This window comes from Phodopus roborovskii, unplaced genomic scaffold (genome assembly GCF_943737965.1).
Source record: "Phodopus roborovskii unplaced genomic scaffold, PHOROB, whole genome shotgun sequence".
Taxonomy (NCBI): Eukaryota; Metazoa; Chordata; class Mammalia; order Rodentia; family Cricetidae; genus Phodopus; species Phodopus roborovskii.
The window spans coordinates 15,879,522-15,899,511 of record NW_026126418.1 but is presented as its reverse complement, the minus strand read 5'-3'; the positions used below and the strand labels follow the sequence as shown (position 1 = coordinate 15,899,511).

At 46.4% G+C, this 19,990-nt stretch overlaps 2 protein-coding genes across 5 annotated transcripts in view; one reads left to right on the top strand and one right to left on the bottom strand.

The window, feature by feature from the left end:
* Positions 1-4,128, top strand: part of Ckap5 (cytoskeleton associated protein 5) — a 90,841-nt gene extending 86,713 nt beyond the window's left edge. For all 3 annotated transcript variants that reach the window (XM_051184203.1, XM_051184201.1, XM_051184202.1), the window contains 3 exons: positions 39-198; positions 3,117-3,268; positions 3,424-4,128. In XM_051184203.1, the coding sequence (XP_051040160.1) occupies positions 39-198; positions 3,117-3,268; positions 3,424-3,666 (555 nt within the window). In that variant the 3' untranslated portion in view covers positions 3,667-4,128. The remainder of the gene's footprint in view (positions 1-38; positions 199-3,116; positions 3,269-3,423) is intronic.
* Positions 4,129-7,557: 3,429 nt separating this feature from the next.
* F2 (coagulation factor II, thrombin) lies at positions 7,558-19,990 on the bottom strand. Of its 2 annotated transcripts, none has more exons than XM_051184198.1 (15): positions 19,894-19,990; positions 19,248-19,369; positions 18,716-18,879; positions 18,051-18,075; positions 17,767-17,817; positions 16,283-16,388; positions 16,051-16,187; positions 13,711-14,028; positions 13,386-13,499; positions 13,183-13,309; positions 12,444-12,611; positions 11,906-12,079; positions 11,643-11,824; positions 7,929-7,999; positions 7,558-7,804 (listed from the first exon to the last, which is right to left on the bottom strand). In XM_051184198.1, exons 2-15 carry the CDS (start codon positions 19,324-19,326, stop codon positions 7,664-7,666), a joined length of 1,857 nt encoding a protein of 618 aa, XP_051040155.1. In that variant the 5' UTR covers positions 19,327-19,369; positions 19,894-19,990; the 3' UTR covers positions 7,558-7,663. The 2 variants fall into 2 exon arrangements, with proteins under 2 accessions (XP_051040155.1, XP_051040156.1); XM_051184199.1 differs by having other exon boundaries at positions 19,248-19,346; positions 19,894-19,974.

Sequence of the window (19,990 nt, the reverse complement as noted above, 5' to 3'; positions counted from 1 at the left end):
TATACCCATCCCCATCTCTTCCTTTTTCTTTTTACCAGGGCTTAGCAGAATTATATGAATATAAGAAGAAATATTCAGATGCGGACATTGAACCATTTCTGAAAAACTCCTCACAATTCTTTCAGAGTTATGTTGAGAGAGGCCTTCGGGTGATTGAGATGGAAAGGGAAGGCAAAGGCCGTATTCCCACTTCGACAGGTGTGGTTTCCTGTTCTCCTTCCAGACATAGGCTAAAGTAGTTGCAAACTATCTACTCCATTGGAATTCTTGTGGTTACCAACATTATCTTAGTTTGGTGAATACTAAAGGTTTTGGTCTTCTCTTCCTCTGCCAGGAAGCTCTGCCTGAAAACCATGTACAGGAGCCACTCACAACTCTTCTTGCCTTCCACTCTCTTACCTGTACTGCAGCAGTTCCCTCCTGATGTTCTCCCTACTTCCATCTTCATTTTTCTGTGGTCATTTGCACATAGAGCATCAGAAGTTGCCAGCTGTATTCCAGAAGGCAAAAATGTCCTGTGTTGTCTGATCCCTGCTACTTCATCTACTGCTTGCTCTCCAGCCCCACCAACTACCTCGCTGTTTCTGAAATACACACACATATGCATGCCTTAAGGCCTTTGCAATGGGTTTATCTCTCTGTTGCTGTTTTTTGTTTTTTTATGTGGGAAATGAAGCCAGGACTTTGTACATGCTATACATACACTCTACCACTGATACATATTTTAGCCCCTGCACTGATCATTTTATATATATATATGGTGCTGTTGGTTCTAAGAGAGCTTATTGGCCAATTCCCTGTTCAGATCTTATTTGTATACAATAATCTCAGTGAGTTGTTGGAAACTTGTGAGCCTATTCTTTACCCTACCAAATATCCCCTCCCCCTTCTGGAACTCACTGTGTAGATTAGATTAGCCTTTAACTGGAGAAGCTCTTCTTGCTCTGCTCCTTGGTGCTGAGATTAAAAGGGTATGCCCCCACACCTAGTACATTTACACACACACAAAAGTTCATGATCATCCTTGGCTACATGGATAGAGCCCATCCTGTAGATAGATACCTGTTGGAAAGAAAAGATCTGCTTGAGAATGTTTTTTATCTAGTTTGTTGCCTAGAACGAAGTTGGCACTCTACAGTTATTTTAAGGGTTAGGATTAGAATGAATGCATATCCTAAATTCAGGCTGAAATATGACTGTCCCAAAAAAGCTACTCTGAAAATTGCTGCTTGCAAAATCTAGAGACAAAAGGAAGACAGAGGAGGGCCTAGTTTTCAAAAAATATTGATCACAGCTTTAAACCAAAGACAGACCCAGCTGCAAAAGTTCAATTGCCAGGACAGAGCAGAGCTGTCAAGATGTGCCCTATGTTTACCTTTTCAAAGTTCATTGACGCTTCTCACATATTTCATTCTAGAGTTTTGTGCCTGTCAAAAGTGTACACTGTATGTAATTTAGGTTCTCTCTGCATCTGTCTCGATCAGCCAAAGCTCTCAGTGACATTGCTTTCCCAGCCAATTGGGTTTGACACCATAAAGTACCACTCTCCAACTGGTTTAGAGTCCTTCTGCAAGGGTGGTAAACAGAACACCAGGTAACAGTTTCTCTGGCCACAGGAAAACCTCCTTTTCACATCTCCAAAGTTTTCTGGTGATGTTCAACATTTGATTGATACTTGCATCCTAAACAGCACATTTTCTGCACGTTTTTGCCAGTTTGCTTTGCTTTTATGGTGCTGGGAATTAAACACTGGACCTCATGAATGTGAGAAATACCTTTCTTTTTAAGCTTTATTTTTATTTTGTGTATGGGTCTTTTGTCTGTATGTCTGTGCACCACACGCATATAGTGCCCTCTGAGGCCAGAAAAGGATGGGCATCCAATGTCCTGGAACTGGAGTTACCGTTTGTGAGCTAGCCATGTGGGTAGGTGCTAGGATTTAAACCTGGGTCCTTTAGAAAGAATAGTTGGTACTCTTAATGGCTGAGCCATCTCTCCAGCACAGAGACTCTAGCACTAAGCCATATCCCAGCCCCAGATTAGGTTTGCATGTGTGTATGTCTGTCTGTATGTGTATGGGTGTAGGAGCTTGTGGGATCCCAGGAATAATGTTAGATGCCTTCTTCTACCACTCACTGTTCTCTACTTTATAGATTGAGTTTAGGGTCTCTTACTTGAACTTGGAGCTATTCTATCTATAGCCATCTCCCATCTCTGCCTCCTACATGCTGAGACTTCAGGTGGGCACTATGCCCACCCAGAATGTATTTTATTTTGAGTTCTGGTGATTCAAACTCCAGTCTTCACACTTACATGGCTAATGCTCTATCCACTGAACCATCTCTCCAGCCATGTGAGTTAGGTTTTTTGTTTGTTTGTTTGTTTTGGTTTTGTTTTTTTTTTTTTTGTTTTGTTTTGTTTTTGTTTTGTTTTGTTTTTTCTTTTTTCTTCTTCTTGAGACAGGGTTTCTCTGAATTGCTTTGGAGCCTGTCCTGGAACTAGCTCTGTGCCTCTGCCTCCCGAGTGGGATTAAAGGCATGTGCCACCAATGCCCAGCCTGAGTTAGGTCTTTTAAATGTTACATTTTATGACTGATCCCTGTTAGAAATTTAGGGATCGAGATGAATTCTTGCTCTTCTCAAAGAATATTGATGGGTAGTTCCTATACCTTGAGCTCCTTCTTGTTGTCCTCTATAGATTTTTTAAAAATCTTTTTTGTGTCATCCAGGCCAAACATAACTGATTTTTCCACATATCTTCATTTTTTAGTTGGGTATTCAATATATACTTAGAAGTAGCTTAGAGATTTCAAATTGCCCATGTCAGCCCTGTGATTTTTGGTATACAGACAGTCCTTCACATAAATATGGTTTAGACAGCCCTTTTGTATCAATTTTTGACAAGGTTCTAACAAGGTTTAGGTTGTATGTTTGAGACCAGCCTGTATGACTGAGTCCTTTGTTATTGTTGCTAGGGACTTGTATAGTATACTAAAGGTAACTTATGCCACTGAGCCCTAGAAATAACTGGTTGTCTTTGGTAGCAGATTGGCCATTGCAACCTGGAAGTTGGAGTATGCAGATGTCTACATGTGCTTCCTTCATTTTTCTCTCTAGGCATCTCCCCTCAGATGGAGGTCACATGTGTGCCCACCCCCACAAGCACAGTGTCCTCTATAGGTAACACAAATGGAGAAGAAGTGGGACCATCTGTCTACCTGGAAAGGCTAAAAATTCTCCGACAACGATGTGGTCTTGACAACACAAAGGTACTACTCTTTTCTTTCTGTGTGTGTATAGAAAACAGTGACAAACAGGGAAGGGCTCACCCACAGCAGAGTAGCATGACCTTGGTATGCCCTGAGGCAGAGCTGCATCTTGATTGCTTCCCCTGAAGCCTTGTCTCTCTATCTTCTCTCAATAGCAAGAAGACCGACCTCCGCTGACCTCTTTGCTCTCCAAACCAGCAATCCCTCCAGTTGCCTCTTCCACAGACATGCTCCACAGTAAGCTCTCACAGCTGCGGGAGTCCCGTGAGCAGCACCAGCACTCAGACCTAGATTCCAATCAGACCCACTCTGCAGGAACCATGACCTCCTCCTCCTCTACAACTAACATTGATGACTTGAAAAAGAGACTGGAGAGAATAAAGAGCAGTCGCAAATGAAGCTGCCCATCCCTCAGCACTCTGCAGCTTTAGTTTACTAATCTAGAAGTCCTATAGTGTGAAGTGGCCACTGCAGGCCTCATGTACACAAACTGGTTGTATGTATCAGACAGCAGATGGGGAGGGGCAGTGGTGGCACACGTCGCACAAGCTCTGCTCCTCCCCATCAGTGCTGCCTCTAGAAGACTGACTGTGGCTTAGGTTAGTGTACAGACTTCTAAAACAGCTGCGCCCTCAGCTCAGACTAGGTTCCATATCTTTTTTTGTTTTGTTTTAATGACTCATTTGTAAAATTGTCCTAATTTTTCCTAGCTTTCAGCCATTAGAAACTCTTCTAATAGTTCCTTCTGAGTTGTGAGCTCTTCTTCTGTAGCCCTGGAGGGACACTGTATTCTGTATGAATGCATGGCATGAGACAACTAATTTAAGAGTCTTTTATAAATAAAGTTTGCATTAACTATACCCATTTCCCAAGATGCTCCATGTCTGGGAGTGCTGGGTATCTGTTTCTGTCACCTATTTAAGGAAATCTGGGTACTGAGCCCAGGTAGGGCTTGTTATGACCTGCTGAGGTCTACTTTTTCTTAACTCATGGATTGGGGCTGTAGTTCCATTTAACAGGAGACACTTGCTGGCCTGCTGTCCACATGCAGACTCAAAGAAGAGAGAAAGCCCTCCTTGTTTTGAGGTCTTGGTTCATGACCTCCAGTTGATGGAGGAAAATTTAGTGTCCTACTACTTTGCTGCACAAATGAAGAGATTGTTTTCAAGGTTTGACTTGAGCCAGCAGTTCCCACACCAAGGGGTTGGGTTCACTGGTGCATCTGGACAGCTTACTGTTTTTCTGCCTGAATATCTGAGCTTCTTTGAGTCCAGACTAATTGCTTCACACATGGTATTGAGTGAGGACAAAATGTGAGCTGAAAATTCCAGAATAAATCCCACAGGATCTTCCTCCATAGTTAGAAAACTGCTTCAGAACTAAATTTCTGGGTTCTAGGGGAGACACCAGCCAAGCTCCAGGATAGCTCAAAAGAACTTTCTTTTCGAGTCCACCTTCTACTCAACTGGCATTCCACACAATGAAAGATGGAAGGAAAATGAATCTTAATTTTTCCATCAAGTGAACCCTCTGTTGGTTCCAGTTACCATTTTCCATTGAGCCCAACACTGCCTGAAATTAAACTTGCTTTTCTCTAGGCGGAGCATGGGTGTTCCCTGCAGGGAAGGTGGAATCTGTTGCTATAGGAAGACATGTTTGGAAAGTGAGGTCTAGAATGGCACCATTCATCTGAAAACTAATTCAAAGTTTATAACCCCAAAAGTGATGTTGAGAGTGCTCTGAGCATAACAGTGATTTGTTTTGAAACAAGGTCTCACTATGTAGTCCTTGCTGCCCTGGAATTCACTTTGTAGACCAGGCTGCCCTGGAACTATAGAGATTCCACTTGCCTCTACGTCTCCATTGCGGATATTAAAGATATGCACCACCAAACCAAAATACAATGCATTCTTACCCTTCCTCCTAAAGCCCAGAGTAGCTGAGGTATTGTAATGTTACTGAAAACTTGTACCCACTTTGGTCCAGCTTTCAAGTCAACCAGAACCATAGAGTAAGTAAGTAATTCTTCCTTAATTCTCTGTTCCCTTGTTCTTCAAATATGAAAAACCAATATAGTAATGGCATATGCCTATAATCCTAACTAATCCTAGCATTTGGCAAGCTGACACAGGAGGAGCTCAAGTTGGAGATAAGCCTAAACTTACAAGGAGACTCAGCAAACAGAGAAGGGAGAAGGGCTTGGAATTAAGATAAAGATAGAGGTCCTACCACCTTTAGTTCTTTTGTTGTTTGTCAAGATAGGATCTCACAATGTAGCCCTGGCTATATATATTTCAGGCTATATATACCAGGCTGGCCTCAAACTCACAGGGATCCATCTGCCTCTGTCACCATCCCTGGCCTTCCCACTTTAAATTTAAACCATGTATATTGGTTGACCAAAGCTGTCAATGGTAAGCGCATGACTCCTTGCCCTACTCGTGTCTTACACCTAAAGCAGACCTTCAGTCTTCATTCTTGCCTTGCAGCTCAAGGAAGCATGCATCTTCTCAACACAGTTCTGCAGTGTCAACAAATTTCACATCAGCTGAAATTTACTATCACATGTTACAGGCTGTGGTGCCCACTTACTGTAAATATCTCAAATGGGAATAGTGCTTTAATGCTGTATAGATAGGAACTTTTTCATCTCATTCCAGTGGCCCATTAACAGTAACTTTGAAGACTTAAATTTGTCCAAAGTTTACAAATTTGCTTAAATATCTTAATATTTTTTTTTTTCTTATTTTACATGTCAATCCCAGTTCCCTCTCCCTCCCATCCTCTCATACCCCCTACTGGCCCCCTATCCACTCCCCAGGGAAGGTGAGGTCTTCCATGAGAGATCATCCAAGTCAAGTTATTTTGGGTGGGGCCTAGGCCCTCCCCCATGTCTCTAGACAAAAATGAGAACTCCTCATGGGGAATGGGCTCCTGAAGTTCACTTGCACTAGGGCTACAACCTGGTTCTACTGCCAGAGGTCCCATGATTGCCCATTCTTCCTAGCTGACATTCAGGGGACCTGGTTTGGTCCTATGTTGCTTCCCCAGCTGTCAGACTAGGGTCCATGAGTTCCCACTTGATCAGGTCAGTTGTGTCTGTGGGTTTTCCCAGCATGGTCTTGACCCCTTTGTTCATCACTCCCTTTCTGAAAATTTTACCCTTCTTTACTACAAATTGCTCTGAATCTGGTAAGGAGAAACCTGGGGAAAACTCCTTCCCCCCAACATATACATCATTATATGTTCTATGGGGGCCAAAGGATGGACGAGGTGACCAGAAAAGGAACTTTAAATATGCTAGACTAGATGCCCATTCTAGGTAGCAAGCATTGTGTTCAGTACACTACAAACACAATTGTTATAAATTTGTGCCACTATATGTGTCTTAAAATCTAAACAGGCTTTGGCTGGTCAAATTACCTGTTCATAATTACCCTTTTTAAGAGAGGCAGGGCCAGGCAGTGCCTTTAGTCCTAGCACTTGGGAGCCAGAGGCAGGCGTATCGGCAGTTTGATCTACAGAGTGAGTTTCAGGACAGCCAAGGCTTCACATGGAGAAAGCCTGTCTCGAAAAACAAAACACAAAACAAAGACTAAAGACAGAAGGTGCTTTAACCATTGAGGCTTTGGATGCATATGTATACCATTTTGATGACATGATGAAGGATGTAGGATGTGATGACTAAAATCTTGGTTGTCATCTGGAATCAACTAAAATATAAGCAGATGGGCATGCCTGTGAGAAATTTTTATTTTCCTTTTTTATGGGGTTTTTCAAGACAGGGTTTCTTTGTTTGGCCCTGGATGTCCTGGAAGAGAATTTTTATTGATTAGATCATTTGAAATGGAAAGTCTGCCCTAAATCTGAGCCATACCTTTTGGTCCAGCCTGTGTAAAAAGGACCCAGGAAAAGGAAGGTTTTGCTTTTTGCCTGTTTGCCCTCACTTTTCTCTGGCAAGATTGTTAATTGATCCTGCTTTTGAGGCATTCCTTCACTAGCATCAGAACCTCCTAGTGATTCCAATGTAGAATGAAGACCAGCTGAGGCATCCACCCCAGAGTCTAAACAGACACAGAATTCTTGGCCTTTACCTATCCAGAGATACCCATTGTTGGACTAACTAGATCACAGCCTGTACACCACTCTAATAAATCGTGTGTGTGTGTGTGTGTGTGTGTGTGTGTGTGAGAGAGAGAGAGATATTTGCAATTCTGTCTATCCAGCAAGCATTACTTCCTCTTCATAGCCCAGTCCAGAGAGTTGCCTACCAACAGCACTAGGCACACTGAAATTTAACTGCCACTTTTATTGAGAACAGAAACAAACCACAAAAATACTTTTGACTGGTTTCTGTGATTTTCCAATGAATGTCCTGTTCCACACACAACACATCTATCCAAATCGATCAATGACTTTCTGTATCCACTTTTTCAGGCGGAACACATGTGTGTAGAAGCCATACTTCCCATTCCGGTCACAGCCTTCACCCCATGAGACAATGCCCATTTGATACCAGCGGTTGTTATAGGGACTCTGAGGAAGAAAGGTGAGGATTCCAAAAGTCAGGTCCAGGCTGTTCCTGGAAACAAGGTTTTTTCCCCAACCTTCCCTTCCACCTGGAGATTACCCACCAGCCCCAGCCTTTAGAGAAGCTTACTTTCATGACAAAAGGTCCCCCACTGTCACCTTCGCAAGCATCTCCTCTCTTGGTGTCATTTACCTTGAAACCTTGAGGAAGAACAGCAGGTTCAGGAGTCACTTCTTAAGGTACTAAAGCCCAAGAGTATCCACTTGACCCCAAGATGATTATCTTGAACTCATTTCCTCATTCTAGATAGCTAATCCTTTATCAAACTTGTTGGCTCTTTAATGGCCAAGGTTGTCCCAACACCAGGCACTTCTCACTATTTCCACTCTGGCCAAGTCACAGATAGCCCCCCTCTCCTGTACTCCCAACCCACACCTTCAAATAAATAGACTACAGAAACACCCAAACCTCAATTTAGTGTACTCAATTTAGTATATATATATATATATATATATATATATATATATATAATTATATATATAATCTAAAACACGTATAGGGTGAGTATGGAAACATATCTTTCAGTAGAATCAAATTAGGAATCTTCAGAACTCCTATGCACAAACACATGGAAACTTACCAGACCCATAGAAAGATAGTAAAGCAATAGACCTTAGCTAGTAAGACAGTCAACTACAAAACTATGTGAACAAAATATCCTCAAGAGCCAGGCAGTGGTGGCACACACTTTAATCCCAAAAGAAGGCAGAAGCAGGCAGACCTCTTGCCAGCCTCGTCCATGGATGGAGTTCTAGGACAGCCTGGAGGACAGTAAGTACACAGAGAAACCCTGTTTCGAAAAAACAAAATCCTCAAGCAATTCCTTGCATAATGGGGGAGGGGGGCAACTTGGATTCACAAACCTAAAAATTAAATGAAAAAGTTAAATGCCATGGTATGTGCTTATAAAATCAAGAATTAAAAGGTTAAAGGCAGGAGGATCCATTTAAGAGTAATCTCAGCTACATGGTGAGTTGGAGGCTGGCCTGGGGCACATGAGCCTGTCTCAAAAGACCAAAAACAAATGGGGGAAAATGAAGAAAAGTGGAAAGTATGAAGTTAAAATGGTTGAGTATGTTGTCAGGAGGCTGAGATCAAAGCATCACAAATTCAGTATGAGCCTGCACTATATACTATACAATGTGGTAGAGTATCTGTGCAGCATGCATGAAGCCACATGTACTAAACTGGGCATGATGACACAGCACATGCCTGTAATCCTAGTTCTGGGTGGGCAGTTGGGTGAGGCAGGAGTAACAAAAGTTCAAGGGTATTAACTACATAGTCTGGGTTACATAAGAGACCCTGTCTGAAGAAAACAAAAAAAAGCATCGGATAGCAGTGAGGAAGGAAGGGAGGCAAGGAGGAAGGAAGGGGGGGGAGGGAGAGAGGAAGGAAGGGAGGGAAGGAAGGTAGGCAGGCCTTAGTTAGCATCTGGAAAAAGTATAAGTCCAGAGATAAGATAGTCACTTAGCAAAATGCAAACTCCTAAATACACAACCTTTAAAAGCAAAGATCACACAGAGAGAATAACAAAGCAAGTGAAACACAATAATTACAAAATACTGAGTTAATAGTAACCAGTTCCATAAAGTAGGACTATTACAATCTTCATCACAATGCAAAAACATACCAAATACCAAGGGAGCCTTAAACCCAAAATCTCAGACTGTCAGCTGGGATGTAGTTGAGCAGTTGCCTAGCTCAAAGCCTTGGGTTCAATCTGCATCACCACAATAATAATAAAAGTTTTAAAAGAAAAAGTAAGCTGAGTATGGTGGTGCACTTAGGAGGCTGAGGCAGGGATACTGTGAATAGTGGATCAACCCAAGATACATAGTAAAACCCTATCTCAGAAAAAAAGAAGGGTTTTTGTTTTGTTAAATATCTACTAAACCAAGCTGGAAAAATGGCCCAGAGGTTAAGAACACTGGCTGCTCTTCCAGAGGTCCTGAGCTCACAACCATCTATAATGAGATATGGTGCCCTCTTCCAGCATGCAGGCAGAACACTGTATACATAATAAATAAATCTTTAAAAAAAACTAAACAACTCAGAGCCATGCATGCCTTTGACATAGGCACAGGCAAATCTCTTGAGTTTGATGCTAGCCTGATCTATACAGCAAGTGCCATGTCAGCCAAGATTACAATAAGTAAATATGAAGAGTGAAGAGTGACTAAGACAACCCACTTCAACCTCTGTACTCCATACAAATTCACATACATGTATGAACTCACACATACACACACACACACAGCCTTGTAAAAGATAACAATAGGAACTAATGTTACAGAACAGACAAATAATGGGTCAGTTTTTTCCTTTTTTGGAGGGGTGTTAATTTTCAAGACAGGGCTTCTCTATGTTGCCCTAGCTGTCCTGGAACCAGCTCTGTAGACCAGGCTGGTCTTAAGCTTAGAGATCCACTTTCCTCTGCCTCCCAAGTGCTGAGATTAAAGGCATGCACCACCACTGCTGGGCTGGGCAATAGGTCTAATTATTTAACTAGTCAAATTCCTAGATAGTCTTTGTTTTTGTGCAACTGGAAAACTACTTGCTAACTCAAGAAGAGTATGAGATGAAACACAAGTATATAAAATAAGCTGCCACAGAACAAAAAGATCATAGACTACATCCCAGCATTCCAGAAAGATACCTAAGTAGACCTGAGGTAATGGGAACACTTCTCATAACAAACATTTCTGTTCCTTATTTTGAATGGAATTATAGTCAACATCAAAAAGAGGTTTTATGAGCATTATACAATTCCAATAAAAATACCAAACAAGCTCTTACTTGTTTGCTTGGATTTTATTTTGTTTTGTTTGAGACAGGGTCTCTCTATGTAGTCCTGGCTGTCCCATACATAGCTTGTTATATAGACCAGGCTGGCCTTGAACTCACAGAGATCCTCCTTGCCCTGCATCCAGAGTGCTGGGATTAAAGGTGTGAACCACCATGCCCAGCTTGTTCTTTGAATCAAGGTCTACGGTAGCCAAGTAAGCCTCAAGCTCACTATAATCCACCTGCCTCCACTCCCTGAGTGCTGAGGTTACAGATGTATACCACTCCACCTGACCTCACACCTCCTTCCCCAGGATTGATGGGTTTACAGCACTCCAATCCCATAGGCCTCCCTGCTACTCCTCAGACCTACCAAGCATTTGCCTACCTCAGGACCCAGTCTGTCCAAAAACCAGAATCATACTCCCCCTCTGTGTCCAACTCTCATTCACTTCTTCCAGTCTCTGCTTAGCCTCCACCTTCCTGAGAAAAGCCTTCTCCAACCCTCTCTGACCACTGTATTTGGTTGATGTTGTTCCTTGCAGTCTCCTTTACTCTGCTCCTTTCCTCTTCAAAGCTGTTATCAAGAATTGGTGCTCTAGATATTTTATGTATTGGCATGTACCCTTCTAGAAAGGAAGTTTCCTCAGGACCACCCTATTTGGGTCTCTCAAATATTATGTACCCTCAAATATTATCTTGGACCCAATATGCATTCAAGAAGTATGTGATGGGTGACGGGATGAAAGCCCTTTCCCTACCCAGGACCTCCACTGAGCTACATATGTTGAGCAGGAATTAATGGCCTCAGGCAAATCACACTCTAACTTCACACCTCATATCATGGGAACTTTCACCTTCCTTTTACTGTCAAAAGGTTCAGCCACTTGCCTAGAGTCATCTGACTTGTACCAGCTGAGGTATGTGCTCATACCACATCCCAAGTCTACCAATCCCTGCCCCAGCTGTATCCCTGACCCAAGACATAAGGCTTACCAGCACAGAACATATTGTCAGTGATGCGTATCCGGGTGGAAGCCTTGCACACCGGCCGTTCTACAATGGGCAGATTCACTACCTGCAGGACGTTGGGCTGTATCTCGCTGATGCTGGTTGTCCATGTCTCCCGAAGGTTGCCCCAGCCTGTCACCCGCCCTTTATACCCAGCCTGGAGCAAGCTTTAGGGAAAGAGAGGAACCCAATGAGAATTGTCCCTGACAGCATCCAGGCCAAATCACAGCAGAGGCCCTGCTGCTGACCTGGTTGCTGTCTGCTTGTCCGGCAGGCACACGGGGTGAATGTAGTCGCTGAAGGGCACAGGCTTCTTGAGTTTGAGCAGGGCGATGTCACGGTCCAGGTTCTCCCGCCAATTGTATCTGGGGTGAATGTAGATCTTTTCCAGCATGGAGATCTTTTCAATGTTCCGCTCATACCTGTGCAGATCCCAACAGAAAAGAGCGGTAGTCAGTGAGAAGGGCACAGTCTGCCCTGGGAGTCTGGGAGATAGGATGACCTCTGAGCCACCACATCTTCCTTGGCAGCCCTCCGACAGCTCCCTCCCAGTCCAGTATCCACAAGAGACTTTGGAGCCATATAGGCCAGCGGACATAAATGGGCACAAGCCACATGTACAACTGAAAGCGACTACCACCTGGACCATGAGTGGGTCAGGACATTGCCCAAATGGGCTTTTCCAGTGGGGATGCTGAGAAGTCATACAGTGGGAGCTATACAGCCACATCCCACCTAAGGGGCCCTCAGATCCCAGCCCATCGCCATCAGCCACCAGCTTCATACCTGGTGCGAGAATGCTTGCCAATGCGTACCAGAAGGTCATTCTCAGTGAAGTTCTTGTCCCAAGGTGGGTACAGAAGGCAGTGAGCAGCAGTGAGGACCCACCGGTCACTGATAAGGCTGGCCCCACACAGCAGTTCTTGGGGACTTTTCCGGAAAAGCATCACCTGCCTAACAGGAAGCAGAGTACGTTAGAAGCTGGGGCCTGGTCCTTCAGCAGCCCTAGAAATGAAAAAAGAGCCTGGATTAAGAGTTACTGGGCTAGGATGGTGGAACAAGCACTTGGGAGGTGGAAACAAGAAAGATCGTAAGTTCAAAATCAGCCTCTGCCACATGAGACCCTGCCACCCTCACCCCCCTAAAAAAAAAGAAAGAGAGAAAAGAAAGCTTGTGAGATAGTGAAATAGGGCTGCCTCCAGGTTAGATCGACTCGACTGTCCTAACAGACCAGAGCTCTTCATGTAGACCACACGATTTAGCACAGCTCAGGAGTCAGAAAACTTGGGTACAAGTCCTGACTACATTACACTGTGTCTGGGAGTGAGTCACTTAAGCTCGCTGGGCCTCAGCTCCACCATCCATATCTACTTAGAAGATAAACCTCAGTCGACTGAGGTTGCTCTGGGAATAAGTAGAGGGTGATAGTGTCATTTGTGGAGCCAGAGCTTGTGAGTGCCAGGGACTGCAGAGGCTGTGGGTGGGACAGGCCTTCCAGGGGCCTGCAGATCTGTCCAGGACGCACCAGGGGGCGATACCCATCTCAGCGTCCCAGCCCTCCACGATGCGCCCATCTATGTAAGAGTCAAGAAGCTCCTTTTCTGTTTTGTCTTTCCGTGACTTCTTCTCGAACAGAGGCCGAAGGCCACAGTCTGCAGAGCAAGACCGGTGGTGAGGGGTCCATCTTACCCTCCAGCCCCGCGTCCCACGGACACGCGGATACCTCACCTGCCTCCCCCAAGCCAAAGGTGGTCTCATCGAAGAAGGTGTGGAACTCCCCATCGGTAGTGCGCCCTCCGATGGACTCCTCCCCATCATGGATCTCCTCTTCCACCGCATCCTCTGTAAAAGATTTGGAGCTTAGACCTTCCCAAGCCACCAAGGGCATTGGAGGGATTTTGAAGAGCCTAGGAACTCCTCGAAGACAAGGTAACAACAATCTCTCAGGACCTCCGTTAACTCATCTATGAAATGAGAATAGGACCTACTCCTAGCCAGGTTTCTGTAAGGCTGAAATGAACCCACTTGTCCTAGGCCCCTGAGCTCTGCTCACCGCAGTAGTTGAGGCTGCAGTACTCAAAGTCGCCAGGTTGCCCGGCAACATAGCACCACACGCCCTCCTCATCCCCATCTGGGTTGCGGCAGAAGTTTTCCACAAGTTTCACCTCCGGGTCGAAGTCTTGGTACTTGCTCAGGTCCTTGGCTGGTGAGCTGGCCCAGGCTAGGCAGGGGGACCCAAGTGCTGTCACAGCCAAGCTCCCCTGGTACAGGCGGCCACGCTCAGTGATACACGGCTCCAGTGGAGGTGAGAGAGCCCCCTTGGAACCTCCAGAGCGAGGAGTCATCTCCACAGTGGTACGGCCTTCCTGGCCTGGTGTGGAAGGATACAGAAGCCAAAGTTGGGGGGACCACAAGCAGACCTGCGGAATATTTGAATCCCTGACCTGGTGAATTCCATCTGTGTGACTTCAGACAGCTTCAACAGCACCAGCCTCAGCAACCTCCCTTCCAATAGGCCACATATGCCTATCTTCTCTGTCAGTGGAGAGGAGAATGTAAAATACACAGCACAGGTGTGGGCCATCCCAACACTCCTGGAACCTTTCTGTAGCCCAGGCTGGCCCTGAACTCAGAGGTCCACTTGCCTCTGCCTCCCAAGGGCTGGGATTAAAGGTGTGCATCACCACACCCGGGTAAGGTTTTGTGCTATAATTGGACACAGCAGAAAGACTATAGGGTCTACAGGTCAATTTCAGCACGCCTACAATGGATTTCCCACAAACTGGGGCAAAGGGTACAGTCTAGGCAGCTGTTTTTGTTAAAAATCATTTAAAATTATTGGTGATTTAGCCAGGCATATGCCTTTAGTCCCAGCACTCAGGAGGCAGAGGCAGGCGCATCTCTGTGAGTTCCAGACCAGCCTGATCTACAAGAGCTAGTTGCAGGACAGCCTCCAAAGCCAGAGAAACCTTGTCTCAAAACCCCAACCACAAACCAAAAAACAAAATCTTTGGCGATTTGTTTTAAGACCTGTCTGGGGTAGAACATAGCTGACAATGAGCAGGGGACTGACCTGCAGCTTGGGAAGGAATGTTCTCTACCACTCAGTTACAACCCCCAGCCCTCTTTTTTCTGTTTGGACAGGATCTCACTAAGTTGCCTAGGCTGGCCTTGATCTCACTGTTGTCTAAGCAGGTATTAAACGTTAAGACAAAGATTTATCTTTTTTCATTTTTATTCATGTCTCTTGGTGTGTGTGGGTGTGTGTATGTGGAGGGGGTTGTACATGTGCAGTTTTTGTGGGGGCCAAAAGAGAGTATTGGATCCCCTGGAGGTGGAGTTACAAGTAGTTGTGAGCCACCCAACATGGATGCTGGGAACTGAGTTCTGGTCCTGAGAAAGAGAAGCAAATACTCTTAACTGCTGAGCTATGTCTCCAACCCAGGCTTGAACTTTCGACCCTTCTGTCCTCCTTCCTCAGCATCTCCAGTGATTGGGATTATAGGTCCACACTTCCAAAACAGTTCTCTTTCTTTTTTTCTTTCCTTTCTTTTCTTTTCCTTTTCTTTCTTTCTTTCTCCCTTTCTTCCTTTCTTTCTTTCTTTCTTTTTTGGTAGGGATTTTGAACCTAGGGCCTTAGGTGGCTCCGTGGCACAATGGATAGCGCACTGGACTTCTAGAGGTTGAACCTAGGGCCTTATGCATCCTAGCCAAACTCTCTACCACTAAACCACATCCCAAGCCCATGGTATGGATTCACCACTCTGCTTATATTCATATTCTTTATTCTGGTTTTATGTTGGACAGTACTCCACTTCCTGACTTTGACCTTTGTCATGTGGCACATGTGACAGATGGCCCATTGGCAAGTCAGTCCTACCAATGGGACGCAGGCCGGGCTGGCTGCCAGTTCTGAAGAGGCCTCAAACAGCACTGCTGTTTATTGCTCTACACTGCCACCATCATCATGGGCGGGAGGGACTTTCTCAAGAACCTGCTCAGCCCCAGCATGAGTACAAGTGGGGCAAGGAATCCACCATTCACAGTGCAGGCCTTAGGCAGGCCCAGCACACATGGATGGGACATTCTCCCCAGCCCAGTCACACCCGGATGAGTGCAGCTCAGTGTAACGAGTAGTTTTTCCTCCTGCTGCTGCTGGTGTTTGGAAAAGGCAAGTGACTGAAGTGACCTAGGAGGACTTCCTGGGGAAGAGAACCTTAACAGGACACAAAAAGTTGTTTGAAATGAACCACAGAGTGAGGAAACCAAGACAGGGAAGGAGAAAAGACCGGCTCTCTCTTTCTGCCATCTCTATTAGGAGGCAGGCAGCTCTGTCTCTTTGTCTCTGTCTCCCTGGGCCTCGGCCATGGACTGCTCCCAGGCCCCAGCTCACCACAAATGGGAACACTGCATTCTTCTCTTCGCACAGTGGGGTCTGTGGTGTAGCACCAGGGCCCCTTGGTGCTGCTATCTGGATTGCGGCAGAAATTCTCCTGCAGGTCGGCCCTGGGATGGGTGGTGGAGTTGATGCTGGAAGAAAAGGGTGTACATGGACCTTGTGCCTCCTGAGTATGCCCTTGCTTCCCCTCCAAGCCTGCTGGTAGACAGGCCTGCCCAGCACTCACTCAGGTTTGTGTGGGTAGCGGCTCCTCCATAACTGGCACTCGATACCAGAGTGGGTGACACTCACAGTCCCATGGTAGTTCATACCCAGATCCAGAGCACAGTGACCTATAGAAATACACACCTGAGTGTGCAGCAGCCTCTGAGGACTGTCCCCAGATCTTCTATTAACGTTTTGTCTATCTCCCTGCTCCAGGCTCTCTCTGGTCCACCATCTGTAACCCGCATGTCTTTGCTCCTTTGCAGTAGGTCTGTCCACTCCACAACATCCATGTGACAACCAGATGACAGGCACAATTCTCAGCTGGGCCCAGTGTCCCTGCCCCTGTTGCTGTAGCCTTTGCACACAATCTTCATGGTTAGAATTCCCTCAGATTTGTTCACCAATTCATGCCACTAGGGCAGGTACACAGCTCTTCTGGGACACCATCTCTGATTCCACTGATAAGCCAACTGTCCCTCTGTTCTTCCCTGGCTTTTCCAAGAGTACCTTAATAGTTGTCGGTATTTCTGATTTCCTGAGATTGTGAGTAAAACCCAGAACTATTCCATGCTCTTAAAGTCCCCAGCACCTTATGGTGGCTCTGTTCTATAATCCTAGAGCTCAGCCAGCTGATGAAGCACAAGATTTCAAAGCCAGTTCATCTGCACTTAGATACTTCCTACAAAAAGAAATCCCCAGCACCCAATATATATATGTATGTATGTATGTAATGAAAGGAAGGAAGGAAGGAAACTCTGGCACTTAAGGAGTTCCCTGTGGATAGTGAAACCTATTGCTAGACTAAAGATATATTGAGAATTCTGTGATGGAGGCTGCTCCCTAAAGGCTCTGAGGTGTCCCTGAAGGACAGGGTTTTCTTCAGTGGGGAGTGTTGGTTTCTCCAAGGGAAAGTAACAAAGTAGGCAAGGGTTGAGGCTTCTTGACATGCTTACTGTCTTAGATCAGCTCACTATCAGTGTAGGAAGAGGGTTTGGGAGTCTAGATAGAAGAGAGTCAAGGCCAGACATGCAAATATTTCCTGGGTAAGAGCCTGTGGATAATGGGGAATCACTAGCAGTATTGGAGAATGAAAGCTGGCCATGGTGGCACACGCTGCAATCCCAGTGCTGGGGAGGAGGAAGTAGAAGGATCAGGGTTTCAGGGTCATCCTCAGCATCTAGCAGACTAGGAGTCCCTGTCTCAAAAACAAAGCAAAAAGTTTTGGAGAATGAATTAACCAGTCAGAGCTCTGACACAGGATGGACAGAGGCTTAGTCAGGCATGAAGAGCAAGGCCCCCAAGATTAATTAATTATCCATTCATTCCTCCATTCCTCTGGCTGTCTGGCTGACTGCCAGACACAAGGCCACATGCAAAGACATCCTTGACCACAGAACAAAGCGGCAACATCAGGCACTGGAGACACCGCTACAGCTGTGGCTCCTAACCAGTCACTAGTTTTCCTTTTCTCCCAGGCTTCTCCCACCCAAGTCTGCCCCTCACCTTCCATACAGTCCATGAAAGTGTCCCGATGTTTCCTCACTGAATCACAAACTGGGAGAGAAAAAAAAGAGAGAGAAAAAAAGAAAGAAAGAAAGCAGAAACACCCGTGGTGCTGCTGTGGGGCCAGGTGATTGGGATGGCGGAAACAGGGATAACAGATGGGAGGGAGGAGAGGGAATGGACGCCTGGGTGTGTTATACAGCAGGAAATTCTGTAGGAGAGACTAGTCTCTGCCTCAAGTCCCCCAGCTTCCCTTCCCAGGGCAAACCCTGTTGGCCACTCACCTCTGTACTTGGCCCAGAACACCTCCTGCAAATCAAGGGCTGCGGATGAGACTAGCAGGACAGAGCTCTGCTTCTGTTAGTAGGCTTTATGTCCTTCCCTCACCACCTCAGCCTGGCTTTAATCCCCCATTTTTGGCTTCCAAAAGGAGAGAATATGGAGAGAGTGAGTGAGTGAGTGAGAGAGAGAGAGAGAGAGAGAGAGAGAGAGAGAGAGAGAGAGAGTCACCCAGCACACATAAATGAACGGGTCTCCTCCAGGCTGGAGAAGACTGGAGAAGAGGTCCCCACCATCAGGGAATGGGTTACAACAGAGCCCCAGGGCTGGCATGTATACCACAAGGCAATACAGAAATGGCAGAAAAGCTTTAAGCAAGCTCCAGGCAACCAGACAGCCCCAGTAGCGCCCACTGCTGAAGCTGAGGAGGTCCCCTGATGTCATGAGCCTCACTGTGACAGCCCAAACCTACAGTCTCCAAGACAGACTTTGGGCACCCATCTTGCACCCCAATGAGATGGGGGTCAGAATGGAAGTGAAAGTCTGAGGAGGGAAGAGCCAGATGTCTCCTGCTCATGTCACCCATGGTCCCAGCATACCTCTGCTAAGGGAGTCCCGGCCTTTTCCTTACCCACCCACCCTTCCTCCCAGCAGCCAGTGTAGGGCTCACCGTGGCACTGGAAGACTCCAGGGCCTCGAAGGCCTCCTCATAGCTGCACTGCTCCTCCACACACTCCCGCTCCAGGTTGCCCCTTCTTAGCTCCTCCAGTAAGCCACTGTTGGCTCTCCTGACTCGCTGGAGCAGCGACAGTGCTTGCTGAGGGGCCAGGAACACTGCAGTGGGGGTGGGGGTGGGGCATGGGAAATCGTCTCTGGAAAGGCTGGCTACCTTAGCCATTAAAGGGTAGGAAGCAAGCCTGGCCTAGCCATATGGCTTCCAAGAGGGGACATAGGGGATGCAGAAGTACCCAGAAGGCCACTGTGAGTTGCCGGCCTTTCATTGGTTGCCCCAGCCCACTCGCCATTCTGGAATGGCACCCCTTTCCTGCCCCATGCATCTGACTCCTCTAAGCTGGACACTCTGGTCTGAGGTCCACCTGGGGACTGACTGTCCCTGTGTTCTCTGGTCTTAATCAGGAAATCCCAACCCATAGGCCTATCCCACATCCTCCACCATGCCCAGGCCTCCAAGGGTCCCTTACCATGCTGGCTGTGTACCAGGCTAACCAGGGCAGTCAGCGCCAAGCAGCCAGGTAACCCCAGGCCTCCGACGTGCAACATAGTGTGTCAGCTCCTGGAATCTGAGGGATTGTCCCGACTCTCTCTGAGTTAATATTGAACCAACATGAAGAAATCAGTGGCAAGGGAGAGGTCAGGGGGTCAGGGCCTTGGGGACAAATGGGTAGATAGTCCTAGGGTCCACCCCTCCACACCCGCCATCCAAGAGGACAGGTTCTCCCGGAACCAGAGACAGATGTTCTTAGGGAGAAAATCATATTGAAAAGACTGTCATCCAAGCCCGTTCACCATTTAAATGGGTGAATTAATCAATGAATGCTTCCAAAGATCCTTCTAGTTGCAACCAACGGAGATGGTGCCAGAACTCTCCATTTCCACGCACCAGCACCACAGTTCCCCCATCTGTGCACTGGGCATAACACTTTGCTGTGAGAACTACCCGAGGCTGTCAGTGTAGAGCACCTACTGACTAGCAGATGTGTGCAGACATAAGGAATAGAGACAGGTAAGGCCAGGTGAAAGCTCCCGCATTGCAGGGGGGTAACCACCAGACAGGGTAGCTCTAAGCCAGGGGGTGACTCCTCTTTCTTCCCCTCCAAGGGTGCTAACCTGTCAGGTGCTGTGAATGGAGGCTGTCTTCTTCTGTCTCCTGCCCCAGAACAGGCACTGGTCCACGACTCCAGATTTCCCTGAGGCAGCCCTTCCC